General features: G+C 41.2%; 1 protein-coding gene across 2 annotated transcripts in view; it reads left to right on the top strand.

Moving 5' to 3' along the window:
- tmem108 (transmembrane protein 108) overlaps window positions 1-27082 on the top strand; it is a 56043-nt gene that overhangs the window by 23988 nt on the left and 4973 nt on the right. For both annotated transcript variants that reach the window (XM_030756678.1, XM_030756677.1), the window contains exons 2-3: window positions 8977-9060; window positions 25083-26327. In XM_030756678.1, coding sequence (XP_030612538.1) covers window positions 9021-9060; window positions 25083-26327 — 1285 coding nt within the window. In that variant the 5' untranslated portion in view covers window positions 8977-9020. The remainder of the gene's footprint in view (window positions 1-8976; window positions 9061-25082; window positions 26328-27082) is intronic.

A 27082-nucleotide genomic window follows, 5' to 3' on the forward strand; every position in this document is an offset into this window, starting at 1 on the left:
ACATGAACTTGAGTTGGATTTATGTGAACAAAATTAGAACTTAAGATGTTATTTAAACTTGGCTGCTTTGAGATTTAAACTTAATTCAGAATTAGAACTTTGACTTGAATTTGAGAACTGACCACCTTATTGGCAGCATGGCGGTGCAGTGGTTAGCATTGTTACTTCTCAGTAAGAACGTCCTGGGTTTGAATCCATCGGCCAGCTGGAGCCTTTAAGTGAGGAGTTTGCATGTTGTCCCCTTGCCTGTGTGGGTTCTCCAGCTTCCTCCCACAGAGCAAAAATATGAATGTTAGGTTAATTGGTATATCTAAATTGGCCATACAGTAGGTGTGAATGTAAGCTTGAAGGGTTGTCTGTCACTCTGGGATGGATGGATGGATGGATGGATGGATGGAATTCTATGAATTTAGAAAATAAAAACCCGAATTGAGAGTTGAACTGAGGGTTACATGTAGTACCAGTCAAAAGTTTGGACACACCTTCTCATTCAATTTTTGTAATTAATTTATTTTTTCCTACATTGTAAATTAATATTGAAGTCATTCAGACTATAAAGGAACACATAAGAAATCATGTAGTAAACTTAAAGGAATAAACAAACCAAAATATGTTTTAGATTTTAGATTCCTCAAAGTCAGCACCTTTTGCTTTGATTACAGCCTTCACTCTGCGGTCCAACTCATCCCAAACCATCTCAGTTGGGTTTAGCTCAGATGATTGTGGAGGCCAAGTCATCTGACACTCCATCACCCTCTTTCTTGGTCAAATAGCCCTCACATCGCTGAACCCAGACTGGGAGAATCAGTGTAGGAACCCATTGATTAGTTTGCAGAGTTAACCTCTTGGGGCAATTCTCATGGCTTCATGTGTAGCTGGGATATCCAAATAGCAGAGAGCAGATATTTGGTTCAAAGGTCTCCAGTTATTGTTTATGAATGCTAAAAAAATTTTTTTTTTTTAAATAGCTAAGTCATCATCAAACAATAGGCAGTGTTTTCAAGATTGCATTTCTACAAACTCGACCCCTCTGTCCTGACAGGCTGTTTACCTGTGTGCAGCCATAGCCCCATGACTGATCAACACAACTGACTACAGATGGACTCCAGGCGTCTACAAGCAGATTCAGGCATCCTGATAAACAAATGCTTAATAGTCATATACAGTAATCTGATTGTAGAGATTATTGAAGAATTGACCCACTTGACTGTTTAGTCCCCAACAATCTAACTCGAGATATTAGATGTTAGATGTGGAGATGTTAAAAGGTTCAAAGAGCTTAGGATGACAGTTTAAAAATGGAAGATTAGGATCTGAGAAGTGATTTGGAGAGATAATTACTTGAAGACTTGAGGCTTAAGGCAGCTTAAGTCATAAGATTGTATTGTTGTTTGACTCATTTGAGTTAATTTCTTGAAGACTAGATTTTAAACTTTGACTTGAGCTGTGCCTAAATCATAAAATGTAAGACTTGAAAACTCACTCAAAGTAAGTGAGCCTTGACTTACTTGACACCTGAGGTTCTGCCTTGGTAAGTTCTTGACTTGGACTCTGTTTATGGCTTTGACAGAAATAAAAGTACCGTAGCCTTGAAGCTTTGACTTGTTCTCACAGAATTGAGGCTTGGTTTGTGTCCACTCCAGGAGAGTAAAAACATCTCTGAGGTGCACAGGAAACTGATCCTTTAAAACGTTCTGCTTGTAAATGGTCTCTGCAGCAGCTGTACAAATCGGCAGGTATTCTATGTGGCTACCATTTATCTCTTTGTCTGTCTCACATGTGTTCACACGCCCACAGATAGAACTCTGGACACGATTCCTCTGATGAATTGCTTTAGTCATTGGTCCAGATCTGTGTGTGTGTGTGTGTGTGTGTGTGTGTGTGTGTGTGTGTGTGTGTGTGTGTGTGTGTGTGTGTGTGTGTGTGTGTGTGTGTGTGTGTGTGTGTGTGTGCTGAGTAATGAAGAGGCCGGTGATGTTGTTCTACTCCTCCTCAGTTGCCCCTGGGCACAGGTGCTCAGCTCTTTCTGAGTGGGAGTTCTTCAGTTTTCAATTCATTCATCCAGTGAGAGCTGCAGCAAGTTTATTCATATTTAATGTGAAGAGAGTATGACGCTGACATTCTGTGTGTTTGGCATGCCTGACAGTGAAGCATCAAAATGAGCTTAAAAAAACTAAGAACAACAACAACCCCGGAGAAATGTCTGTTGTAACATAACTAAGACACAAAGCATGTTTGTGCTCGTGTGCTGTGCTGCTTTCTACATTAATGACTATTGACAGGCATATCATCTTTAATGTTACACTGTCCTGGGTTCTCAGCCCTGACATATACAATATGTTAACTTGGGGAGTATGGCCAAGACAAAGATACGAGCTGACAGCTCGGTCACTGAGAACATAAAATCAATGTGCACAATCTCTATGCTGCAAACTGAGGCATGTAGCATTTCTGTTGTTGGAGCAGATGGATGCCTGCCAGATATATTGGCATTGGCATGTATTTTATCAATTTCACTTTGATGTAGCTTGCATTAAAGAAAAAAAAAAGCAGTAAAGGATATTTTTCGTGATTTAGAAATAAACTGTAGTTTATCAAGCAGAGCTGCTCAGGCTTCACTGTTTGCTACATGTCCTGAAGACAGCTGAGTAGCACCACAGCTCAGTAGACAGTGGTGCAAAGATGAGCCGTATCTTCATGGTAAGTTCCTAACTGTGAACTATATCACTATTTAAGCTGCATAATATTTCATGGAAAAACAAGGGAGTACAGGCTCATGTGGTCCTGGAACTGCTTGTCAGTCAACTGTCCCATTAGTTTTGAGCATCTGAAAATGGGAGCCTAGGTATAAAAATGGCTCTGCTTCTTAATCAGTAAATGCAATACTTTTGTTTTGCCCTTCATCTTGACTTATTTAAAGCTTACTGCGGTGAACAGAGGCAAAACTGTGTCACTGTCTAGGCATACATTTTATGAAGACTTTCATGGATGGATATAAATATCAGATTTTTTTTTAAACTCCTTTTTAACAGACTTTTGAGAACTGTACTGACCACAAAAAGCCCAGTACTGGACAGGCTCTAATAAAGTCACATGACACATAAGCAGTTCACATTTTTCACAATAGTTAGACACTTGCTGGTCCAAAAGATGCTTTTTCTATGGGTACATGCATAACAGTGTGCAAAACTCCCACCATTTGTGGCAATTTCCACACAACGAGATGGCAGATGTCTTTCCGGGCATGAGAACAGCCATCACAGCAAAACCACACCTATTTAAACTGATAAGGAAACAGGAAATGAGGGCAGCAATCTAGATGTCTAGAACCAGGCTACTGTGGTTCTGTGCTGAAAATGTAATTTCTGAAAAATGCATACAGCTGATTTTAGAAAGTTTACAAGAGATCCCAGTGGTGACAGAGATTCAAAGCCAAAAAACAAAATAAAGCTGTCAATGAGAGCTCTTCAGACAAAGAGGAAAGAATAATCTTTCTGGCTTTCTGGCTTCAATGTTCAGCATGAACCAAATACTCCAAAAATGGTCAGAGTCAGAATATTTAAAAATAAGGCTGTAAGGTCCACAATATTTTGTTCATACATTAATATTTATTTCCAGGTTCATGCACCGTACATACATGTTTCCCTTCAATTTCATAACCATGTGACTGGACAGGACATGGAAAGCGATGTGTCACTATTTTCCTATCAGGGTGAATGGCATGCTGGGAGCCTAATGTTCTTGTAATGGCTGCTGTGTTGCTTTATTGTAAGGAGGACCTGGGGGGAAGTGAATGTGCTCATTGCACAGCCTCCGCCAGCCTTCATGACACAGCACCAGCAGCTCATCCTGCCAGGTTCACCATCCAGAGCCACGACTGGCAGCACTCGTGCGCAGCACAGCAGAGTGACTCGGCAGTACGGCTGCATTCAGGCTGCATTAAAAAGATACCTGGAAATCAGCTTCTTCTGCTGCTTGCATTCAATTTGGGCCTGTTGTTGCCTCCAATCAATACTTGTAATCATTCAGTTGTTGTGTGTATAAAGGCTGGATAATTAAGTTACCAAAGCCCCATCGGTAAGCCACAGTCTCTTGTGTTTGAGTCAGTACCACAGATCATTTTTTTCCTCACTGACGAATAATGGGTTTTTTAACAGAACTGTTCATACTTGTAATTACTAATCAGCTTGCACAATCAGGCATGAACTAATGTGTGTGCTGGCACGTAGTTGCTGGTTTTGATGTCAGCATGGCGTCATCGTCCCAGGATGTAAAGAGCACAGGACAAAAAAAAGGCACTTTTTAAAGAACTTATTGCAAAAAAATAACAAACAAAAATGTCATTTTTTTCATTAATAACTTTAGTGTTTAGCGCAGCAATCTCTTCCATTACTGTGTCACAGAAAAATGTAATTACAGTAACACTCAATAAGGCGTTACTCCCATCACTGCTCCTTAGGCACAGCCACAGTCTCCGCTGGGGCGAATGCAGGAAACACATGAACTGGGCTATCAGGAGCTGTTTGCTGATTTCCATCAAAGGGTAAAACAACATCAAAGGGAAAATGGACGCCCTCTGAGTGGGCATGTCCCCCGGGATGCCGTGGAAGGGCAGGGCTGAGGGAAGCTGATTTTGCATGACTTGAAATGGAGCTAAACCCGCTGAGATCACACCAAGCAGGAGGTTTGATGCAATGAATTCTGCACTGATGTAAGCAGAGTTTGGCAAGGCACAGTACAGCCAACAATGGTGATATCACCAGTGATACAGCCCCCATTTGTAAAAAAATAAAAGAAAAAGAAAATGACTTTTAAAAGATAGGACTTCAGTAAAGTGAAATTAGCTTTGCTGCTTCAGTTGCCAGTGTTCTAGGCCTGTATTTTGCTGCATGCACCTTTCCAATTACTCTGAAACCACAGCTTCCACATGTTGCCTTTGTATCTCCCTCATGAGCAGAAGCTGTGTGAAAGCTCCCTGCAGTTCACAACAAAGAGATAACTCAAGCCGTGAGAGTGTAGCATCAAAACAGGAGGGACAAAAGCATCGGTTAGAAGAGTTGTGATTGGAAGTCCAGTTATCAGTTGACTGTGAGAGCACAACAGTGTGGTTCACACCATCGTCATCGACTCCCACACTTCCCTCCCCTCCTGTTATGGAAAAGCTCCCAGGCTGCAGCCACAGTGGGCATGCAGCCAGCCTGCTATCACAGCCCTTATACATAACCGCAGAATAGAGGGAAGTCCAAAATTAAAAGCATTGTTATCCCTGCGGCTGGTGGCCACAGAGCAATGGAGTGACAGGTTTATTTCACTGCGCCGTCTCGGGTGACCTTGGCGTTGGCCTCTAGTCTGTACCCCCTCCAGACACACTATTCAGACCTGGGCCTGTCAGCAGGACTGCAGGCACAAAGCAGAGTCCCAGAGACAAGCAGGTTGCTACTGGATTTCTCATTCTACCTGTGGTGAGTGAGAATTTCCAAATCTGATTCTTTAACCATTTTTCCCAATCATGTTTGAGCCAAAAAATGTCCTTGTGAATGAATTTCAGTACAATCTACCATTAGTGTTGCTATGGTGATGGCTGTGTGCATATCAGTTGCCATGCAACTTTTTTCTCTCTTCAGCAGAAAGCTAGGTAGCTGTGTGCAAAGATCCCAGCGTACATCAGTGAATTGGTGTGGTGTTTTTCTGTTTTTTGTTTTGTTTTAATTTGTTGAGGGTTAGAGAGAGATTTTTCCCCAATTTCACCAGTTTAGAACACAGTTTTTAACAGGATACAGATGTTGCCCATCTGCCCTTTTTACGTATTCATAAATCCATAAAAACATGCTTCTTATGAAAGTCCTTACCTGAAGAACTTACAAGGAGTTAGCTTACCTAATGTATGTTGTAAGCATAGACTGTAAATAAAAGATGGACAGAGCCACTGTGCCATTAAGCTTAGCGTTCTGACCGTCACTGCAACTTGCCAGTCGTAAGTCCCCCCAGCTGCTGTCGTCTAAATGCAAACATAATTTATAGAACGAACAATATGTTGTAGTGAAATAAAAGACTTGAAATTATTGACTGAGACCTTCTGCCCATTAGAAAGAGTTCAGCTGTTAAGGCTCTTGTGCATTGTCTTCACTTTTTAGACCCATATTCATCTTTTATGTGCAGTTTGTAGTTTTAAGTATTGTTTTAAATACAAATGAGATACAAGTTTCTGTCCTATGTGTTTGGATTTTTACAATGATAGAACACTGCAGAAAGAGCTAATAGATGTATGAGGAGGGAGTTTGCAGCTGGGAAAATGTATTGTTTTTAATCAAAAATGTTCTCTTGTGTGTTGGCTGGCCCACAATCCCAGCAGATCAACTGGCCTCAATCCCAGGCCCTTCCACATACCCAAATGGCAAATCTCATTTAAGGCACATTATTTAATCTGCTCACAGTTGTTACAAGCCACTTTGCAACCCACCTTCATCCCATCCCAGCTACTTCTTTCATGCAGAGACTCACTCAATCAATGTCATGGTTGTTGTCACTGAGTCCTGTTCTCTTTTGTGTGGTCTAATAAATGAGATGCTCAGTTTTGTACTTTAGTAGTAATATTTCTGCCTCCATCCACCTTGGAATCCCTTCAAACTGCAGCTGCAAAGAAGTCTGAGGTAGTGAAATTGAATCCAGGTTTGTGAAGGAGTGTTAAGCACTGCAGCAACAAATCTGTCAACAGCTGCCAATGACCCTCTCATCCTGTCTGGGATTTCTGGCAGTGCTGTGACCCTGACTGTCATGCACTATTATCTTTTACCTGCTTGTGTGTGCAGAGCTGAACTATGAGCCAGCTCCACCGCAGGGGGCCAGAAAAGCCGAATTGCATTTCAACAAAAACTTCCTCTCCTCTGTGATGATCAGTATACATGAAACACCACCTGCTACTATCTTTTCTTTCCCCCCATCCACCTACCCATACTTGTGGCCTGAAAGTTAAAGAGCATGTCTGAGTCTGCACTGGTTTGGCAGCACTGATGAAGCGTAATTACTGTAGAGAGGCTCAGCTGCTCTCTTTGCATCCTTCCACTGAGCTCATTAGGCGGGGAACGTGATGCTAAAAAATTAAAGCACATGAAGGAGTAAAGCTGCGGTGGTGTGATGCTATCACAGCAGCATCGTCGTGTTGCTCTGTATGCATGTGAAGATGGGTTTGGGACGGTTGCAGCTAGATCCATTTCTGGATATTTGAATCTCAGAAAAACTCATTTTCTGCTGCGGCTGCTGCTACTGTATTCTCGCAGGCCATTACAGCCGAGCTCACATCATTATAGTCAAAGCTGTGAGTTAAGAGCAGCGAAGCAGCGAGCGTCTCTGTTTTCATTTTCTGAACATTGCGAAGGAGAGCAAAATTGAGTGTGTATGTCATCTAATGATGTGTCACGATAGCCTGTTTAGTTGCTTGTTTTATTATATTCTTTTTACCCGTCACTTTAGGCTTTGTTTCTCTTTTGCAACAGGGAACTGGAGCCAGGAGAAATATAGTTTTGTAGTTGTTTTTCTCATTTCTAATTTGATAGAATCCTGTGCCCATTATTACCTGTTTATGACTTCCCCTTCTTAAATTTAACAAGTTAAATTTTCCTGCCATGTTTTGTGTTCAGGAGTGGTACCTGCTGCATGTGGTTGTACATTTACCTGCAGGAGCTACTCCTAATCCTTCCATCCTTCCAGAATAGTGGAGTACTAATGCTAAGTGTGTATGTAATATTGCAATTTAAAATATGTTTTATATTATCCTATTCATAGACTGTAAGATTTTAGCCATACTGCTTCACCCATAGGTTTCTGGACTCCTGTTTAGGATTGTGGCTGACACCATCCTGTTTTTGTTTTTTTTTTTTTTTTTGGTGGGAAGAAGTGACCATATTTGCACAAGAGGGTGGAGTGCTAAGTTATTAGCTAACACTAGTAGGCTTGGTGAACAAGCAGCATCCATGAATGATGTGGTTATGGTCTCCACTAGTTTGAACCATTAAAAACCTTCTCCAGTGACAGCAATATAAACTGGATGACTCAGATGTAATGTGTTGCCTCCTTTCATTCCTCTGAGTGGGACTGCATTCATGAGAAATAAAGCCTTATGAAAGGATCAGCGCCCTGTGCTTTTGTTGGCCGTTCTTCCTGTCTCTCACGTCTCCCACAGAAGCAAAGGTTGCCTGCAACCAGAGACCTCATCTTGTTTTTTTTTTTTTGTTTTTTTGGGGGGGGGAGTGGGGGGCAATCCAATTTCACATCTCACATTCACAACAGATCATTCGTGCAGGTAGGGTGGAAGAATCTTAGGTGTGTGTATGTGTGCATATATGACTATACACTTCTTTATTTGTCTTTTTATGCAGATGATGCCGTGAGTGTTGTGGGCAAGCGTGTTGCCCAGGGGCACCTCCACAAAGGGAGGCACATGCACAGTCCTCCAGAGATAAATGGAGATTCGTGTGTGTGTGTGTGTGTGTGTGGCCTTTCATTTAGCAGAAGGCCATCAGTGAGTCATTCTCCTAAAAGCACCCTTGGGTACTGGTCTCATTGACACACACGCAGTGGCTATCTTGGAACAAGGCTCACTGGTCAATGTTTAATGCCTCATAATTGGTTTTACTGACCAGCACAGCCTGCAGGATGCCAATGCTGATTTGAAGCCTGACCACTGAGGCTGACCGCCACTGCAGCCCTACCTGGTTTTGTGAAATGAGTAATTTATTTGCTCTCAGAGGTGTAACTGCTGGGTGACAGTCATTACAAGGATTAAACTGTCAAGGTTAAGCTGGACAATGCTGTCTGCGATCTCTTCATCCCTTTCCATGTCTGTTCTGCTAAAACCAGCTTAGACATAATCGCAGTACATCACGCTGGTGCTTAATGATGATTTGAATGTGATTTTGATATCTAAGCTCTGAGTTTCCCCTTACCTTGCTTTTCTTTTTGCTTTTTTGTTTCTCTTAGAGAACCATGAGCACTGTGGAGGAGGAACCGGATCACATGATACCATGAAGACAAGCCTACAGGTCCTGCGCTGCCAGCTGCTGAGTGAGTAAAGCCTGGCGTGGTTAATTCAGAGGACCAGCAAGCCAGTCAACATTTTGTATGCAAAGAGAAAATAGAAAATAAATTCTGTTGCTTGTTACATGAGGTTCTTTTGCAACAGTTTCAAATCAGCAATTTTTTATTGTTCTGAAAACATTTCAGTTATTTATTATGCTCAGTTTGTACACAGCAAGCTGATGATGAGTAAAAGCAGTGGTTTTGAGTCAAGCATCCTCTCTGCTCTGGCACACGTCCACTCGAGTCACTGAGTTGGACCTCTTCACCATATTTTTGGTGCTGGTGCTTTTTTGGAGCATTTTTTAATACAATTATCTAACAAACAATTTGGCAGGTAACTGAAATACCAGAGGTTCATGCTCCAGTTTTGATGAGTGAAATTCTGTCATTTTATTTCTCTTGTCACCAAGTAGCATGCAAAAATTAGCAGGTCACTCCCAGACTCCTCTAATCTGCATGTGGAAGCTTCCTGTGACTGGATGAATTTAGCTTGTAGTCTAAAAGCCTTTTTGCATGCTCAGTAAGAGTGGAAAAGCATTATAAAAGAAGCAGTCCACTCCACTAATTAGCACATAACTGTTTCTGTGTAATGCACCTGTACAGTCCAGATGCAGCTTGTTAAAAAAAAAAGCTAGTAAGTGTTATGGTGGAGTGCTAATTTATCAGCTAGCATCCAAATATGGACTCTTCTAGCTCAATTAAAAACAACATAGCAAGAGTGAAATAACAAAAATAAAAGGCTTTAAAACTGTAAACCATCTGTACCTTGACATAAGAGTTAAACACAGACTATTTCCAAGTTGGATATATTGGAGCTTTCAGAGAAATCAAAGTTTCCCAGTTGTAATCATGACTCAGATGCTGATGTGAGCTTATTTTTTAACCCTTATAATGTAGTACAGTAATTACCAGAGTGCAGCTTCACTCCTTCATCCCTTGCCAGTGAAATATTTTCATACTTTTCCTTGCTATAAGTCTTGCTTCTGTTCCTGTCCTGTCTGCAAAAATTCCTCTATAGCCAAAGACCAATCCTGCAGGGATCTCCTGTTTGTAGACATCAGATACTGTACATACACTGCTGCGTCCCCTATCGTCATAGTTTAGGCCTGTGCTGTTTTAAATTCACAGGATAGGATCGAGGCTCTGGGAGTTGATGCAAAATGTTCTGGCTGGCTACCAGCGCAGAATGTCACATGAATATGGAACATGTTGGTCGCACTGAAACCCACCGGGCTCTGGGACTGTTAGCTGAAAGGGCTGATGATATCTGGTATTCACCCCCAAGCTCCACCTCGGGGCAGTGGAGCCAGAGGCTGTTTGACAAATCTGCCTCAATCCCTCAGAAGTGATAAACTTGGACTAGACCTCTGTGAGCTGAGTGTGTTAAGCTAGTGCAGAGGTGGAGGGAGGTCACTCTGCAGCAGTTTAACCTGAAGAAGAGAAGTTGAAGCTGTGGGCTAGTTTTGTATGGATTTTATTTTTTGAGTATGTCCTGGTAAATTCAATGCTCAATTTGCTGCCATGCATTCAGTTGGAAATCCAGTCCAGGCCTGAATTTCCTTGGATTCATTAGAGTTTCCTCAATTGAGTGTGCAGTGCTCAGAGACCCACCTGAGATCTCTGTATCTGTGCAGTACAGAGAAATTTCTCATTTCTCTCTCTGGATGAGGCATGTGCTGGAGACAGATGTGCCTTAACATTTTAAGGCTGCAGGCATGAACAGAGATACTGCAAACAGAGAAGGCCTGAGACACATGATCCCATATCACAATGAGACAATGGGTGCCAGAGAAGGAAGTTATATCAGCACTATTTACTATGGCCATGTTGTGCTGAAAGAACGCATCTGAAACAATGGAGTCAAGACTCACAATTTGTTTTAAAAAATGGAGTTTTGTCTTCAAAGCGCAGTCTTCAAAGCCAGAATAAATAAAAACTTGAAAGGCCAGTTGGAGAGATGTGCAAATGAGTACACAAGCCTCAAGAAATCTTCCCATCTGACTTCTTCTTGTCTTGTACTTTTGAAGTGTGCTGTTTGTGATCTCCGTAAAGCTGCCATCAAAGTGGATATGCCGGAATTCTCTGGAAGACACCAGCAGCGTCTGTGACTCTAATGGAGATGTGTAATTGCAGGTTTGCAATTCAGCATTCTCCCCAGATTCCAGACAACTTCCTGTTTAATCTCTCTCCTTCCTGTTAGGTCCGGTCCTGCTGTCACAGTCGCCGTAGCTAAATCATTATCCCAGTAAACAGCAGAAAGACCCTTTGTTGTTCTTGTTTTCGCATTCTCTCGCCGCCAGATTCTCAGATAAACACGTCCCCGTTCTAAGCTATAACCTGACAAACAATTCAAATTCAAACAGGAAGCCATTATCCTGTTACCCAAGCTTCACCTCTTATCTCTGGGCTCACATCTGTAGAGCCCTCCCTGTTCCGCCTCTCCACCACCCCGCCCATATCGAAGCCTTCTCCAGGACAGTCCCACCAGTCCCAGAGGATGTGCCCTGTCTATCTGCTGGGGCGCACCCAGAAGCAAACCAGAGGAATTTGTCTGTTTGTGCTACTGTAATGATGGCACTTTATTTATATGCACACACATCTTTTCATAAGGAGGAATTCTGGGATTTTTTTTACAAGCAGGACTAATAATTGTTGCAATAAAACTGTTAAAGGGCTTTTTCACACAGATTCAAACTGACAACCAAATTCAATGGCAGTACTAACTTTTAGTTTCTATTGTGAGTCACAGAAATGTTGATTGTGAAATGAGTGGCTTTCCTGATCAACTGAGCAGCTTTAGGCACATGATTCATCTCATGGCGCACGCACGTGTGTGTGTGTGTGTGTGTGTGTGTGTGTGTGTGTGTGTGTGTGTGTGTGTGTGTGTGTGTGTGTGTGTGTGTGTGTGTTGCAGATACAAAGGAAGGCTGCTGAACAAAAAACATCATGAATGCATCTCAGTGCAGCTCTGAATAGAAACACCCTGCATATTAAAGGGCAGAAGGAGGTATAATGGTGGTAGGAGGAGGTGCACTGCAGCAGTATTAGTGACAAGCAGACATGCTAAGTTTTTTAGCATGTTTTTTTTTTTTTTATCCTTTTAAATTTCATATCAAGTAGTTATTTGTTTTTCAAAAGCACCTCCTTATACTCAGTTACACTGATTGTAATCTGGTTCCGCAATTTCATCTGTCTGCTAAGCTGGACCAGAGGCCTCATTTATGAAACAGACTTCAGATCAATTTTGATCTTAAGCTTGTCTCAGAGGAGACTCATTATGCTGATTTCTAGCTCCATATTTTTGGGCTCTACTATCAGTATTTTTTTTTTTTTTGCATGATTCACTGCTCAGTATAATCTTGTCTTATACTGGACCTAGATGCAGCCTCTCAGTTCATCCTCTTTAAGCCATCTTTCTTCTGATTTGCTGCCCCTCATAAACAAAAGGTTTGGACAGCAGGTGGGTGGAGTGTGTGAGATGGCCATATTAGAGATGTCCTCTCTCACTGGCCATGTACAGGCCAAGAAGAGAAGGAAAAAATGGTCCGAACCGAGTGAGTAGAGCAGGCTAAAACCTGAGCTTTTGGCTGATTTGAAACTGTGTCAAGTTTAATATTATCATCTATCACTGTATACATGACACAAAATAAGAAAATACATAATAGATCCACTTCAAACAGAAATCCACATATTATTCAACCTTACTTTGACATGGAAATAGTCTAATCTCTAAGCAAAGTTTAGATTTGATCTAAGGGATTTTCCTAACGGGTATTACTGCTTAGGACACAGGTGGTTTTAAGCCTGTGGTGAACTTTCCAAGAGCTCTATATGCGCTAAACAAAACCCTTTTGTTTGTTTGTTTGTTTGTTTTTTATGTTTTTGCTTGCTGTTCACTCTTTGGCAATTCTTGACTAAACCATGATTTGTGCTGGCATATTGTTATATGTCAGAAATCACAAGACAAGTGCAGTCAGTTATGAGAAATGTGAGATTTACAGGTCACGGGTGCGTTTTTTTAATGCTCAGCATCTTGAATCTATGAATTAAATGTAAGCACACTTTCGGAAAGGATCTTTTGGCCAAGTTAAGTGTATATATATTTGTTCTATATAAATAGCCTCAATTCTGGACGTAAGGTCTTGTTGAATAACGCCTCAGTGGTTATAATAAAGGAAGGGAAACCATATTTCTTATATTGCCTTCACTGTAAAATAAGATGGATAAACCAGTGGCGGCAGTCAGTGTGCTCGTAGTGCCTGTTGTGTTCATAGGTAACAGCATAACACAGCTGATACGGGGCTATTGTGTTGGTAATCCTGTTATTGACTGCTTTGCAACAGAAACAGTAATTCTACTGAGCACATTACCATGTATAATAATGCCACTAGTATTAGTAAAGTTATATCAGAGGTGGCAGTAGTATTATAATACCAAAAGTTGTATTAGGGGTAGGTTGTATGAGTATTCATTTTACTAGATAGAGGTATTCTAGTGTTTTTTTTCTGTGGTGGGATCAAAATTAGCAGCCCTGATAATACTAACAGTGGAGGTACAAAATTGGGCTTATAAATATTTCTTTCAGGGTGACTTTAGTCAAAATTGGAGCAGTAATTTATATCTAGTGGAAATGCTCTGTTTGGGGACCTCCCCGCACCTCCACACAGAGTAAGGCATCAACAGCAACATACATGACGTGGATAAAGTCAGAAATCGCGTGAATCGCATGAAATGGAGGAGCTGGGGTGGAGGTAGGTTTGGCCGCTGGCAGAGGAAGCACCGACATGTGGGCTGCTACTTGGTCAAATTAGAAAGAAGGAACCATGGAGCAGCTGGGGTGAAGATAGGTTTGCAAAGCACCTGGAGAGGCAACAGCATGTGTATGCAGCCTGAAGGAACTTCTGACTTAGCAGTAGTAGAAGTACTTATGAGAAGTTTTATTTTACATATTATTATACTGCATTTTATTATTTATTACCAACTGTACTGATAGTTTTGTGATTTGTAGTACCCCAGCTACAGTAACCAACAGTAGCAGTTGTAGTGGCACAAATTGAAGTAGTGAAAAAGGAGGAGGTCCGCACACCAAAAAGCTCCTTGAGAAATTTTAATCCATCAGTATTAAAGAAGTAACATTTCGGGATGGAATTCCCTTCTTCAGACTTCAAATTGAAGTAGTACCACAGCAGGCCCACTAGTAATGGTAGTTGTTACAGAGGTACACTGAGCCCACTGAAGTCAGTCGGGGCTGATGGGTCGCTGTCCAGGCGTGATAATCCAATCTCACCAGCAGTTAGTCAGACAGTTCTCTGCTGATAAAAGGTTTTGTCTTCCTGAAGCTGATGGACCTGACAGCACGTCAAAGCTTTAAATTAAAGGCTTGGACTACCTTTAACAAAACGTCCCTTTTACAGCTTTATGATTACTTTGATTCGGCTCTGTCAGCTTTTATCCCTCAAAAGTTGAGATACGGACTGATTTTATACTGGGGAAGCAGAACCACGGTCTGTGCATGTGCCAGCGTGGTGTGATATGGGCTCATTGGTATTCCGATGAGCGCTGTAGATAAAGCCATCTTCGTTTGCCCCAGAGGATTGGAGGGGAATTCCACAGAGGGTTGTCCGCTCCTGTGGAGTGGTTGTTATTAGCATAAATGAGGCAAAATGTGATCCATGGAGGGCCGGCTGGGTGGTGAAGAGGACATCTTTAATTACGGGCTGCGGTTCAGTCCCTTGGGCCTTCTAAACCAGCAGTTATGCATGTTTATCCCATTAGATTACGAGACATAATGGACATACAGTAATTCCCTTCAGTTCTTGTACATTTACATCTCAGATGTTTGGTTAATGGTTTCATTCAGTGAGCGCGCAAAAGGTCTGCTCTCTGCATTTATGGTTGTTAATGCAACTCAACCACTGTTTCTGACTAATAATACACTGTAAAACTAATAAAACATATTTTTATAGGTGATGCATATTCTGAAAACTTTTGCTATACCTCAAGACTGAAAGCGAATGCAAGCTACAGTTATCAATTATTTTAAAAAGATGTATACCTTATACTTTAGGATGCTGAATGCAACAAAAACAGTTTTTTTTTTCAGCTGCGTTCTTAGATCTATCAAATGATAAATATGGTAGTAGTAATAGTAGTAGTACTTATAGGATGTTGTATTACTCTTTAGATAATTTAAAATTGGTTCAGATACTCTTTTTTTTTTTTTAATGTGTAGAATGAAAAGAGATGAGTGAAGAAAAAACAATGCATCATGGGAACCCCCCAGCAGCCTAGGCCTATTGCAGCATAACTATGGGATGGTTCAGGGTCACCTGATCCAGCCCTAACTATAAACTTGATCAAAAAGGGAAGCTTTAAGCCTAATCTTAAAAATAGAGAGGGTGTCTGTCTCCCAAATCCAAACTGGGAGCTGGTTCCACAGAAGAGGGGCCTGAAAGCTGAAGGCTCTGCCTCTCAAGTGTCCTAGGAACCACAAGTAAGCCAGCAGTCTGAGAGCAAAGTGCTCTACTGGGGTGATATGGTACTATGAGGTCTTTAAGATAGTATAGGGCCTGATTATTCAAGACCTTGTATCTGAGAAGAAGGATTTTAAATTCAATTCTGGATTTAACAGGGAGCCAGTGAAGAGAAGCCAATAGGGGAGAAATATGCTTTCTTTTTTCAAACAATCCAAAGACGCTTGTCAGTTTAATTGTTGATCCTAGAGTGGCTGTTGGTGTGATGGTGAATGGTTATCTTTAAATACCTCTGTAGAGCTTTAGTAGAATAAATTATACATTTGACTCAAAAGGAGTAAAACCTCTCTAATGTATCCAGTGCTTGAAATTCTGTAGTAGAACAGCTGTTCTCTAAGATGGAAGTGACGACCAGATTGGAAAATTTTGAAAATTCCAGTGGCAAATATGTGTTCAGAGGGACCAAAGTCCAGTTTTGGTGCTTCTGTCCATTTTTGAAAGATTGAGTTATCTGTTGCACTATTTCGGCTGTATGTGCTATGAGGCTGGGTGGCATCAAGTTAGAGCACTTTGCTACAACAGTCAGAAACACAGGTGGCAGAAACACAAACTAGATCAAATTTACTGTTTTACACAAAGCAAATAGTAAAGCACATTAACATTTTTTAAAATGAAAATGCCAAATCACAGTTATTTACTTGCACTCCTGAACAGAAAAAAATGTTTTTAGTGGTTGAATGTTATGCTTGATTCATTTTTGACTTCTCAGAAGTTCAATGTGCTGCTCAAACTTGGGTATAAAAACATTAATTCAGTTTATTTGCCTAATAAGTAACAATATAATTGAATTTTAAGCAAGTCTATTTGATGATAGTGAGTCTGAAATAGTCTTTGATGTGATGTTATGTAGTCTTGTGGGGGGGGGGGGGGGGGGGGGGGGTGCAAATAGATACAGTTGAAATTTATATTTACTTTTCATCTATTTCCACTCAAGTATTAAAGAAAATGGTGGGACTCAAGAATCATTTCAAAATTGTCCATTTTTGTCCATTAGTCACATTCAAGCCTTTATTCTTTCTGTTCTACACTGTAAACAAGAATTAATACAGGAATTTTAAGCAACATTGAAAATGCATTGGTATCAATAAATGTTATTCTAACTGAATAATTGCACACAGTTAAAATAGACATAAAACCTACTCTCAAGTATTTAATCTTAATGCAAGTTTTTTTCATTGTTTTACAGTTCATTTTATCTATAAATCTGACCTTGGCTAGATTTTCTTTATACATGTATATACTGATCTGTTATTCCCTGCTATGCTGATGTGCAGGGAGATGACAGAGCAGAAGCTTTACGGAAGTTTGCCTTATTGATGGATGATTTTGCAGCTCCCATTTTTAGCTTCCTGTAGAGCCTCCAGTTTGAACAGTGCCACTGGCAGCTGCCCACTGATGATGCGGCACAACCAGCCTGGCTCCAGAACACGCTTCATAGGCAGATTGTCACTGTGCACGTCAGAGCCGCATCGTTCTCCCTCGCACGTAGCAGGAGGTGACCCCAGGAAAAAAAAAAGATAAATATCCCAGCCTCCGCTGTAAGTAGCCCCCCCCTTCAGGATTGATCATGCGGCCAGGCTAGTGCATAAGCACTGATAGCCTGCATGCCCCACACTAAGTGCTCCAGTATGATTGATTTAGCCTGGAAGATCCATGATGCACTGTACCTGAAGAATATTGTTCCACAGGATTGAAGTTTTGCTTATGAGTAGGTCCAAAATCTAAGGCAGAATTTCATCAGCTGCAGGAGCAAATGTCAGGTTATCATAGTGTAACTCTAGATCCGGCTTTGGCCTCTCGGTCTAATTGTGAATGAGTACTGGGACAAAGCCTGCTCTGGATCAGCGCACAGGAGCCTGCTTTGCGACATGATTTATTGATGTCCCTTGTGGCATCAATGGAGGACTTCAACGAATGTCACCGGCTTCCTGTGCACTCAAAAGAGCCCTAATTCAGCAGGTTTTCTTGCATAAATTGCCCCTCCCTCCCTCTCTCCCTCTGTACACACTGTGCTTTGATAATGGAAAACAGGTTGACACCATTAGTCAAATAAATGAGGGCACAGTCTCACAGTAATTTTAGCTGTGCATTATTTGTCTTCATGATATTAGCATGTGCTTTTCTTGATGTGATAGGCTGGGTGATATAGATAGTGAGGGCAACAGGTTGACGTGAGCGATAACGGTATCCTTGTGAAAGGAAAAAGAGCCTAAATTCACTAGTCAAGACTCAAACTCCTCACTCGCCTCCTCACTCCTTGCATCATCGCCACTGAAAATGGTCCGACTCCTTTTGAATCATGTCAGACTAAAAACAGCCAGCATGCATGAGGGTGGGAAGAAAAAAAAAATCATGCTGAGTAAACGAGTGTTGCTGACCATAACAAATGTTTCTCAGTGTGCCCTGCTCTGTTTCAGTTTTTCATGTCTAATCTAACCTTTCTGCCTTTGTTCCTGTCGTAGCACTATCAAACACCCACACATCTCCCGCTCAGGCCCATTCGTGCACATTTTACACCCTTTTCTGACCTCGCTATTCTTACCTCTTTCCATTCAGCATTCTCGTTTTCTTTTCAGCGCCTCCACTCAGTAATGGATGTTCATAAAACTCAGGTTACTCGTCTGGTCTTTTCAATATTTCTCTTAATACCTCGTGCCTTTGCTTCTCCTCCACGTGTCTTTGTGGAGGCCAGGCCAGGCTCTCTGCCCGCTCACGCTCTCGCTCCATCAGCCGGACACACAGCCATTGTGACAAATTACACCCATTTGCCTCAGTGGGCAGCACAGTGCATGTGTAAAACCAAGCAGGTACATGTAATCACTGCAGACACAGAAATGCAACAGCACAGACTGTATGGGTCAGAAATGGATCCATTTCCTGTTTTCAGAAAAATAAAGATGCAGGTTTAACAGAGGGCAGAAAACAAGATAACTCAGTTATACTTCCTGTTTTTAAACACATGACTTTTCTGTGCAGTCTGGGTTGATGTGAGGCACACTTTGTTGGATGCGTTGCACATGAAGTCCATTTCAGAGAAAACACAACGGACATACTGCTTTGTCTCCATCTTCCATTTATTGTATTCCAATTAAATCTGCCCATTAAGGCTAAACCATCAGTTGCAATGCAATGATGGTCGTGCTGACACTTTCTTTCAGCTGTGCCATGTCATTATGTACGCTTTTATATTTAAGTTTTGCTACTTTTATCAGAAAAGTTAGTTGTAGGAACATAGCAACCTGCAAGATGTTCAGCTCTTCAAGTCTGTTTATGCAATACTGCATAAAATTAAGACTTAAAATTCCAAGAGTGTAGAGTGTTATGGGGATTACTTAATTTAAAAACAAACAAGTGGTGCTGGGCACATCAAACCCCACTCCTGGCAGACTTTTTAGCTGATTTTTAGGTTATTGTCCATCTTACAAACATGTCACTCTCCAAACATTGAATCGTAGGGATAACACATGGGTCCTGTTGTCCATGCTCACGATTTTTCTTCAATCTTTACTTTGAGGTCAAAATGACATCGTTCAAGTTATCGCGTTCACAAGATTTTTTAAAAACTTGACCTTTACCTTAAGCTGCAGTTCCAATTATTCCAGCCTTTCTGAATCCCAACAGGATGGTTTGTCACTGAAGCCCATGTTTTCTTGATCCATCCAATGACTTCCAGGAAAGTTGGGTGGCGCATTCTCCCAGTTGCCGTTAAGCTGTGCTCTCCATCCACCATCCACTGCGCCCACAGGTTACGCAAGACTGCCTTAAAGCTGCAGTTCACGGAGATGTCAAGTGGCTGGAGTATTTTGGTTTATGTGTTATAAATGTCACATATACGTCGCTCCGGAATATAGGTCGCACCCCCAGCCAAACTATGAAAAAAAGTGCGACTTATACTCCGGAAAATACGGTATTTGATTTTTCTTCTACTGAAAATCTGAGTTTCTTTCTGGTTCTGTGAGCAACTGTCCACCACTTATCGTTTCTCTGCACCATCCAGGCCTCTGATAGATGGATATATGATAATATAGCTACCTAATTCTGCCCTTTGTGCTTGCCAGTAGATTCCTTCTCTGGATAATTAACATTACAATGTGCTCTCACATTTATATTGCACTTTTCTAGTCTTACTGTCAAATCAAGGAACTTTTAATTAGTCATATTTTAACCTACCATATATAAATTACTTTTCATCTTATATCCATAGCTAATTTAGGATCACTACTTTGCTTTGGACTGTGGGAGCAACCTGGACTACTTGGAGGAAACCCACATAGGCATGGGGTAGCATGCAAACCACACAGAAAGGCCCCAGATTGGGTTCAAACCGGGAACCTTCTTGCTGTGAGGCAGTAATGCTAACCACTGTACCCCCTTCCCACACAAAACTCGTTTCGATTACATGGCCTCAAAGGAGTCCTGTATTATTTTTCATTGCTACCTCTCAGAGTTGGGAGTGGGTAATTTGCATGCCTGCTGTCTTCCTTGGATGTGGTAGCCGTTTCTCAAGCTCCCTCTCTGGAATTGAACCCTGAATTCCCCGTTACCCACAGTCACCATGGTAGGCACATAAAGTACCGCTGAAAGGTGATAGGGCAGACATTCAAATGAGAAATCGCCACCATGGAAGGCCAGCGATCTGCTCGAGATTATCTAGAGTTGCCAAAGAGGCTGGGGCAATCTTGGAGGGACAGCACATGGGTTTTGAGTTTCATAAATGCATGCATATACCCATATACAGTATTCAGTGCATGTATGCAGAGCTAGAATTGCCACAGTTGTCCAAGTAACAGATGAGTGATCAAAGGAACCATAACTGATTTAATGAGTAATTTGCAGTTTCACTGTAATAGCTGCCTTTATTTGTTTTAATTGTCCACCTGTTGCTTTAAAGGGGGCCTGCTATGCTCATATCCACCTCCATATTTTTATTCTTGACTCAAGTAGCTTTGTAATAATCCTTACTTATATTATACTGGGCCTTTGTGCAGCCCCTCAGCTCATCCTCATTTCTGAAACAAGCTACTCTCTCCATTTAAGCCATCTTTCTTCTGATTGGCTGCCCCTCACAAAAAGATGGGTTGAACAGCAGAGCTGTGCACCTGACATGGTCACATTAAGGTAATCCATTCTCTCTTTGACATCATATAGAGCCAAGAGTAGAAAAAACTCTCTGAAACTGAGTATTTAGAGCAGGTCTGAAGCCTTTTGGCTCTCAGAGATTACTTGTACATACACTGACCTTGATATTTGAACCTCTGGCAAAGTTTAATATGAGCATTCATCATTGTATTTTACTGGGGAGCATGCTAGCTCCCCAGTAATTAGGGAATTAAATGTCAGGGGAAGAGTCAGAAAGAGCCCCACTCAGAAAAGCTAATAAACCATTAAGCTCAACACCTCCGATACAGAATCTAAAGGTCGGTGTTGTCCTCATTTTGTGTCCAGCACTAATTAATATTTGGGCAGTCAGACATCAGTGCCTGCTAACTTAAAAAAAAAAAAGAAAAAAGAAATCAGCTTTGGCCCTTTCACATTTTTAGATGTGATCTTTAATAAAATATGATTCAACTAAACTGCAAAGCCCTGAATGAATATTAATGTCCATGTTGGTTGCAGATCAGAGACAAGCTACATGTTTTATGCAGGGTTTCTGATCACCTTAACTAACCGGGAGAATCTGTGCCAGTGCATTTAGTTTGTTCATTTCTGACATAACTTTCTAAAAGGATGCTATGTTTTATTGAGAAACAGCAGAGTGTCAGGTTGCCAGGTTGTGACAGCCAGGCTTGGTTACTGATTGAAGGTATGAGTCAAGCCAGACCACATCATGATAAACATCCTCCCTCGTAATCTGCCTCTGTTACCTCCTTTTATGTCTTTTTTTTAAAGGCAGCCTGCTTGCATCTACATGGTTTTAGTTTGCACAGAGACATCTGACACCTCCCTATCCAAGAAGGCACTGTTTAATGTGTCTCTTGTTCAGATTCAGTCATTTTGCCTCGTTTAGGAGGTTGATTTTTGTCCTATTATGACCACGATTCACATTACCCAGGATCAGCAAAAGACTGAACACCTTACTGCTGACAGGCTGGGTTTTATCCTCCCGTCTAAAGGATCATTTCAGGAAAGAACGAGCAATCATAAATCAACAATGGCCCCGCGTGTTGTCTCCCCAGACATGGGACTGGAGTGTGCTCTGTGGATTAGAGACGTGACAGACCTGGTTAATGGAAGACAGGGCCTGGACCGTCTCTCCTGGAAGTCTGTGTGATTGAGTATGGAGGAATATGATTAATGATTCAGAGGCTGAGTTTAAATAGTCAGTGCTTTGGGCTTCTGCCGGGGTGTATTTTAAATTCCTCTTGGAAGAAAAGGGAAAAATATTCCTGTGGCAAATAAATTATGATATTATTGATATTGTTTTAATCTTTTATTGCATTTTTTGTTGTTGTTGTACCTTCTATCCAAACTTTTCCTTTGCTCCTTAATGATGGCCATAACTTCTCAGTGATATTGGCACCTTGAGACTGTGTTTTGGGGTATTTTTTTAATGAATTAGTCTCTAATTGACTTGCTTGAAGCTCTACATTGTGCACTTCTATCACTGCACAGCTCTGCATATAAGCTGTGTTCTTTCCCTGTCCATCTTTTTATTTGTGTGCTTACACCTGCGAGACTGCTGCATATAACAAGTAAGGTTGGGAAATAATACACAAAGAAATGTGATAAGATTTTAACAGTATACATACTGATTTTCCATTTTTCCTTCTAATCTTCATGCCAGTTTTTAATAAAAGATTGCACATTAAAATCGGCATTCTTTCATGGAATATTATTAAAGGATAAAGCTGGAAATATTCTATACTTTACTTATTGTAAGCAAATCTGATCCCACTAAAGTCTGATAGAGCTCTTTCATGTGTGTCCACAGAACTCTTGTTGTCCATACACTGATAAAATCATTCAAATGAGCCACACTGGGTGTTGCACTGGCTGACATGCTTTCTTAGTGTAACAAAAAAACCCCATAAAACCCCAGTTTATCGCAGTTTTAGGGAACCTTTTGACATCCACAGTAGGAATGAATGACGTTTGACCCGACTGCCACAGACAGGTCTGAGGAGCTCAGGAGCGATGTCAGACTACTTAATGGTCTGTTTGTGGCATTTGTTGTCATTAAGATAAATGTTAAGTAATGCCAGTCTTAACCTTCAAGCAATTAGCCAATAATGGTTGGTGTCAGACTAACCTAACAGAGTCTGAGATGTAGCTGTTTTTGCCATTTCTTTGAGGATTGCATGGTGTGAGCTTGGGGTGAGTTAGCTGGGACGCCCATTCCTAGAAAGATTGGCAACTTTCTTTAATGTTTTCCTCTTATGAATAATCTTCCTCACTGCAGAATGATCGACTTCAAATTGTTTAGCATATATATTCTTATAGATGCACCTTTCCTGACTGATGGGTGGCACCAGTTGCTTCTTTAAGATCACGCCTGCTTGGCATCTGCCAAAACTTCCGCTTTTATAGAGGTGCTCACTCTTGCTGATGATGAGTTAATTGAGTGCATTTGATTAGCAGCACCTGCCTGCTACTTACCCTCTTATTTTCTAAGCATTAATGGTGTACTTAGGTTTCCACTCACTCCTTCATCATTTTGACTTAATTTTTGTTATATAAATAATGGCAGTGTAATATGTCTTGTTTTGTAGTTCATCTGAGGTTGTATTTACATCATTTTAAGACCTGCTAAGAATCTGATTGTTTTTTTGATTATGTCCCGATATGTAAAACGTCAGAATTGAAAGAGGCTGCACTTTCTGATGATGATCTTTGTATTTTTTTATTTATTCTTTGAATGTATAGAAACTGCACAGTGGGAGCTCTGCTAATGTGTCAGATTAGTTGTGCTTAATAATGTCAATAAAGGACGGAGTGGAGAGAGTTAATGAGGAAATTAATAAGCTCTTTCACATTCCTCCCTCTAAGACTTTCTTGCTGTCTGGATAATATTATTCCCCACAGGCACCTGCTAATGTCTTGTCACTGCGTAGCCTCCTTACGGGATTGAGCTTGAGAAAGCAAATCTGTCAGGCTCTTAGAGATGACTTTAGCATTTTAAGTAGGCACACTGACATGAAGGCTGTCATAAATCAATCTACTGTATTAATTGTAAGAAAGTCATTAGAAGTCATTATGTCTTTTGCAAAGACACATTTCACCATCTGATTTATTTGTTTAAAAAGACGTTTATAGAGTCTCAATTTTATGATGACAAAGGACACTGTAAGAGCTTAAGGGGCAACTCTGCAGGTGAATAGTGTTCTACATATTTCCCTGGTGAAAACTTTAAAAAAAAATAATTGTCTTTTTGTTGCAACATTTAAAAAAAACTTGTATCTAAATATGCAAATGAGACCTTGTATATCTAAATGCACCAGTCTGAATAATTTTCCATGAATACTGGATAACGTAAAGTTAAAGATTCCAGTTTCAGTTTGTTGACATATTAGACTCAAAGGTTTGTACAGACATCAGGTATTTTTTTAATATCTCTTTTTCTCACCTCATAAATCAGAAAATTCAGCCAGAAAAAAAAATGATGTTCATGTTTTTCAGGAATAAAATGTTCTGGAAATCAGACTCTGAATAATACATGAACAAACCACTCGATAGAAACCTTCAGAATATAGACAGGAAGAAACTCGGAAAGACTGCAAGTGTCACAGACGTGGAATTTTCTGGCTCAGCATATCAGAAGAGGCAATTTTGAGAAAAAGATGCAGCATGTGCTGTAAATTTCAAAATATTTTTATTGCAAAAGACAAATTACAGGGTATACATTTTAACTAATGGATATCACCATGGTACTTTGCTGATTACTTGGGTGTTTTGCATAAATATCCAGTGGAGAATATATGGAAAAATGAATGCTAAATGCAGTCTAAAAGGAGAATGAAATGACCTATGTGAGAAAACATGTTTTTTTTTCCTGGAGTCTTGCCTTAAACGAGAACATTTATCAAAACAGGACTGATAAGAATATCAACAGTATTTTGCTTTTTTAGTGAACTCCATGAGCACTTTTCAAGCATTGTCACTGCTCTGTTTTTACTCTGGGTGCAAAGACAAAAACATCTTCTCAGTCCCAGCTGCCACCTTATCCACGCACGGTTCCACTCAGTAGACTCGTCTAGTGAATAATGCAGTTAATAAAGCAATCTAGTTAAACTAGGTGAGTGACACACACGGCGCTTCAGTAGATTAAAGGCTAAGAAGCATAATGAATGCAAGACAATGCTACACGCCTTGTCTAAACACCCACGCAGTCAGTTATAGCCACGGGGCTGCACCCTCATCTAGCTTTGCAAAACGGAACAAATGAGAGAGAAGATTTTTTAAAATTAAACTTTACAGGAAATGATAGAGTTCATGAGGCTAAAAGGGATTTCTATATTGTTCTGTTTGTTTCTGCAGGTGTTCTAGCATTCCTAGCACTGCCAGCAGGACTGGTGTCATCAGCACAGGAGCTGTACCTCAGCCAGACCTCCCAGGACCCTGTCTATATGGCAGTCACCCACAGCAGCCCCCTATCTCCCCCCAAACCTCCGCCCCTGGACTGGCATCAAGAAGGGTCGAGTAGTGGGGACTGGTCACCCAAAGGCATGCATCCCACAAACAGCCTCCTTCCTGTGGCTGCTCTTCCCCCTTTACTCTTGCATCAGCTTACCCAAACTTCCAGCTTAGCTCAAGAGGCTCCTCCACTTTATGACACAAATACTGTCATCCCAAACACTGTGAGCACCGACAGCCACGTGAGTCATCCCAGGGAGCCCAGCTCTGATGTTGTAAATCAAGGTCTCGTGCGCAAATTGGTCAGGGCCCACAACCCAGTTACAGTCAGCACTAACCAGGCCAGCAGCAGCAGTCCTAAATTTCTCAATGCAGAGATCCCAAATATAGATGTGGAATCTGCTGCTAGAGGGGCCCCAAACCCCCTGGCTCCTTTGTTGAGCTCCGGATCAGACAGAGGGGATGCACTTGATGCATACCACAAAGAGCCTCAGAAACTGAGTCTAGAGGAACTCAGGCGGCACCATCTCCAACACCTGCAGCCCCCTTCTTCTCTCTCAGTGGACGCTGATGCTGCACGAGGCCTGAAACTCAGGGAGCATGCTGTAGGATCCCCAGAGATAGCCCTGCACCACACCATCACCCTTCGCGAGGTGCATGGAGTGAAAGAGCCCCCCACTCCTGAGCTGAACATTACCACAGTCAAGGATCCACCACAAATTCAAACTGTCACTGCATCCACTACCCTGTCCACTGAGACGAGTGTCACAACACAGAATATAACACTCACACCAGTTACTCACACTACAGCAAATGAGACCACCACTGTGGGAGGTCAAGGTCTAAGTTCTGTTCAAAGTAAAAGCACTGACCCGTTAGGGAATGCAACTGCAACTGCACATGGGGAGCACCTCTCTAAGAGCAGCTCAGTCAAGGAGAAGCAGCAGGGGAACAGCTCAGAGCCCGCTTCCACAACCAGCGGAAACTTCCAGAACAGGCAGGTGCCAGCCACCAGCCACGGCCCCCCGATACCCGGCAACAGCTCAGGCGCTACTGTAGACCCCACATCATCCCAAAAGCTCATCTGCTTGGGCAGGATGACCATCGTGTGGATCGTGTTGGCCATCAGTGTGCTTGTGTCCTCGTGTTGTAAGTAAAATCAGAGCATGTAAAAAGACTCAAATTCTGTCTGCAAGCAATTCTTTGGTATTTAAAGAATCTGACTACTTTGCTTTATTGCAGAGAGTAAATAAGAAGCCACAGAAGCAGATTGTGTAGTTTCACTCACCATAAAATCAGAACTTGTCTTTTTATACTTTTTATTTCTGATGTAAGGAGTAAATTGATGAGGTGTTAGTAGCTTGACATACTTAATAATATTTAAGATAGTGGTTTTTGTTGGTTAACTTCCACCTTTCATCAAATTTATACCTTTGCATGGCTTAATTAAAACATTCAGGGCAGACAAACTGAATGTCCATCTTTTAAAGGTGACATCTTGTAGTTTTTAGGGTTTTTTTTTAATTTTGCTTATTTAGTTTGTAGCTAAAACACAACTTAACCCTAAATAGTTTGCCAGCAACCAGGTAGGGTCAAAGGTGAGGTGTGTTGCCGATCTTCTCATCTCACTATTGAAAAGAAAGCAAAATATTTCCGTAAATGACTTTTTTTCTCTTCAGGCCCCATGTTTGTGACATGAGTTATCCCAGAATGCCTTTTGACAGCCTACAGTTACCCTTCAGGGCTGCATCATAGATTTGGAAAAAGTTTTTATCGAGGAAAAGGAATTGCACCCAAGGCAAAATGTAGTTTTGTGCATTTTAATATGTTGAAAATGGACTAATCTGACACTTGAAAACCTTCTCATATCTTTTTACTAAAAGGCTGACAGCTTAGCTCAGAAT

The sequence above is a fragment of the Archocentrus centrarchus genome, chromosome 20 (genome assembly GCF_007364275.1).
Source record: "Archocentrus centrarchus isolate MPI-CPG fArcCen1 chromosome 20, fArcCen1, whole genome shotgun sequence".
Lineage (NCBI taxonomy): Eukaryota > Metazoa > Chordata > Actinopteri > Cichliformes > Cichlidae > Archocentrus > Archocentrus centrarchus.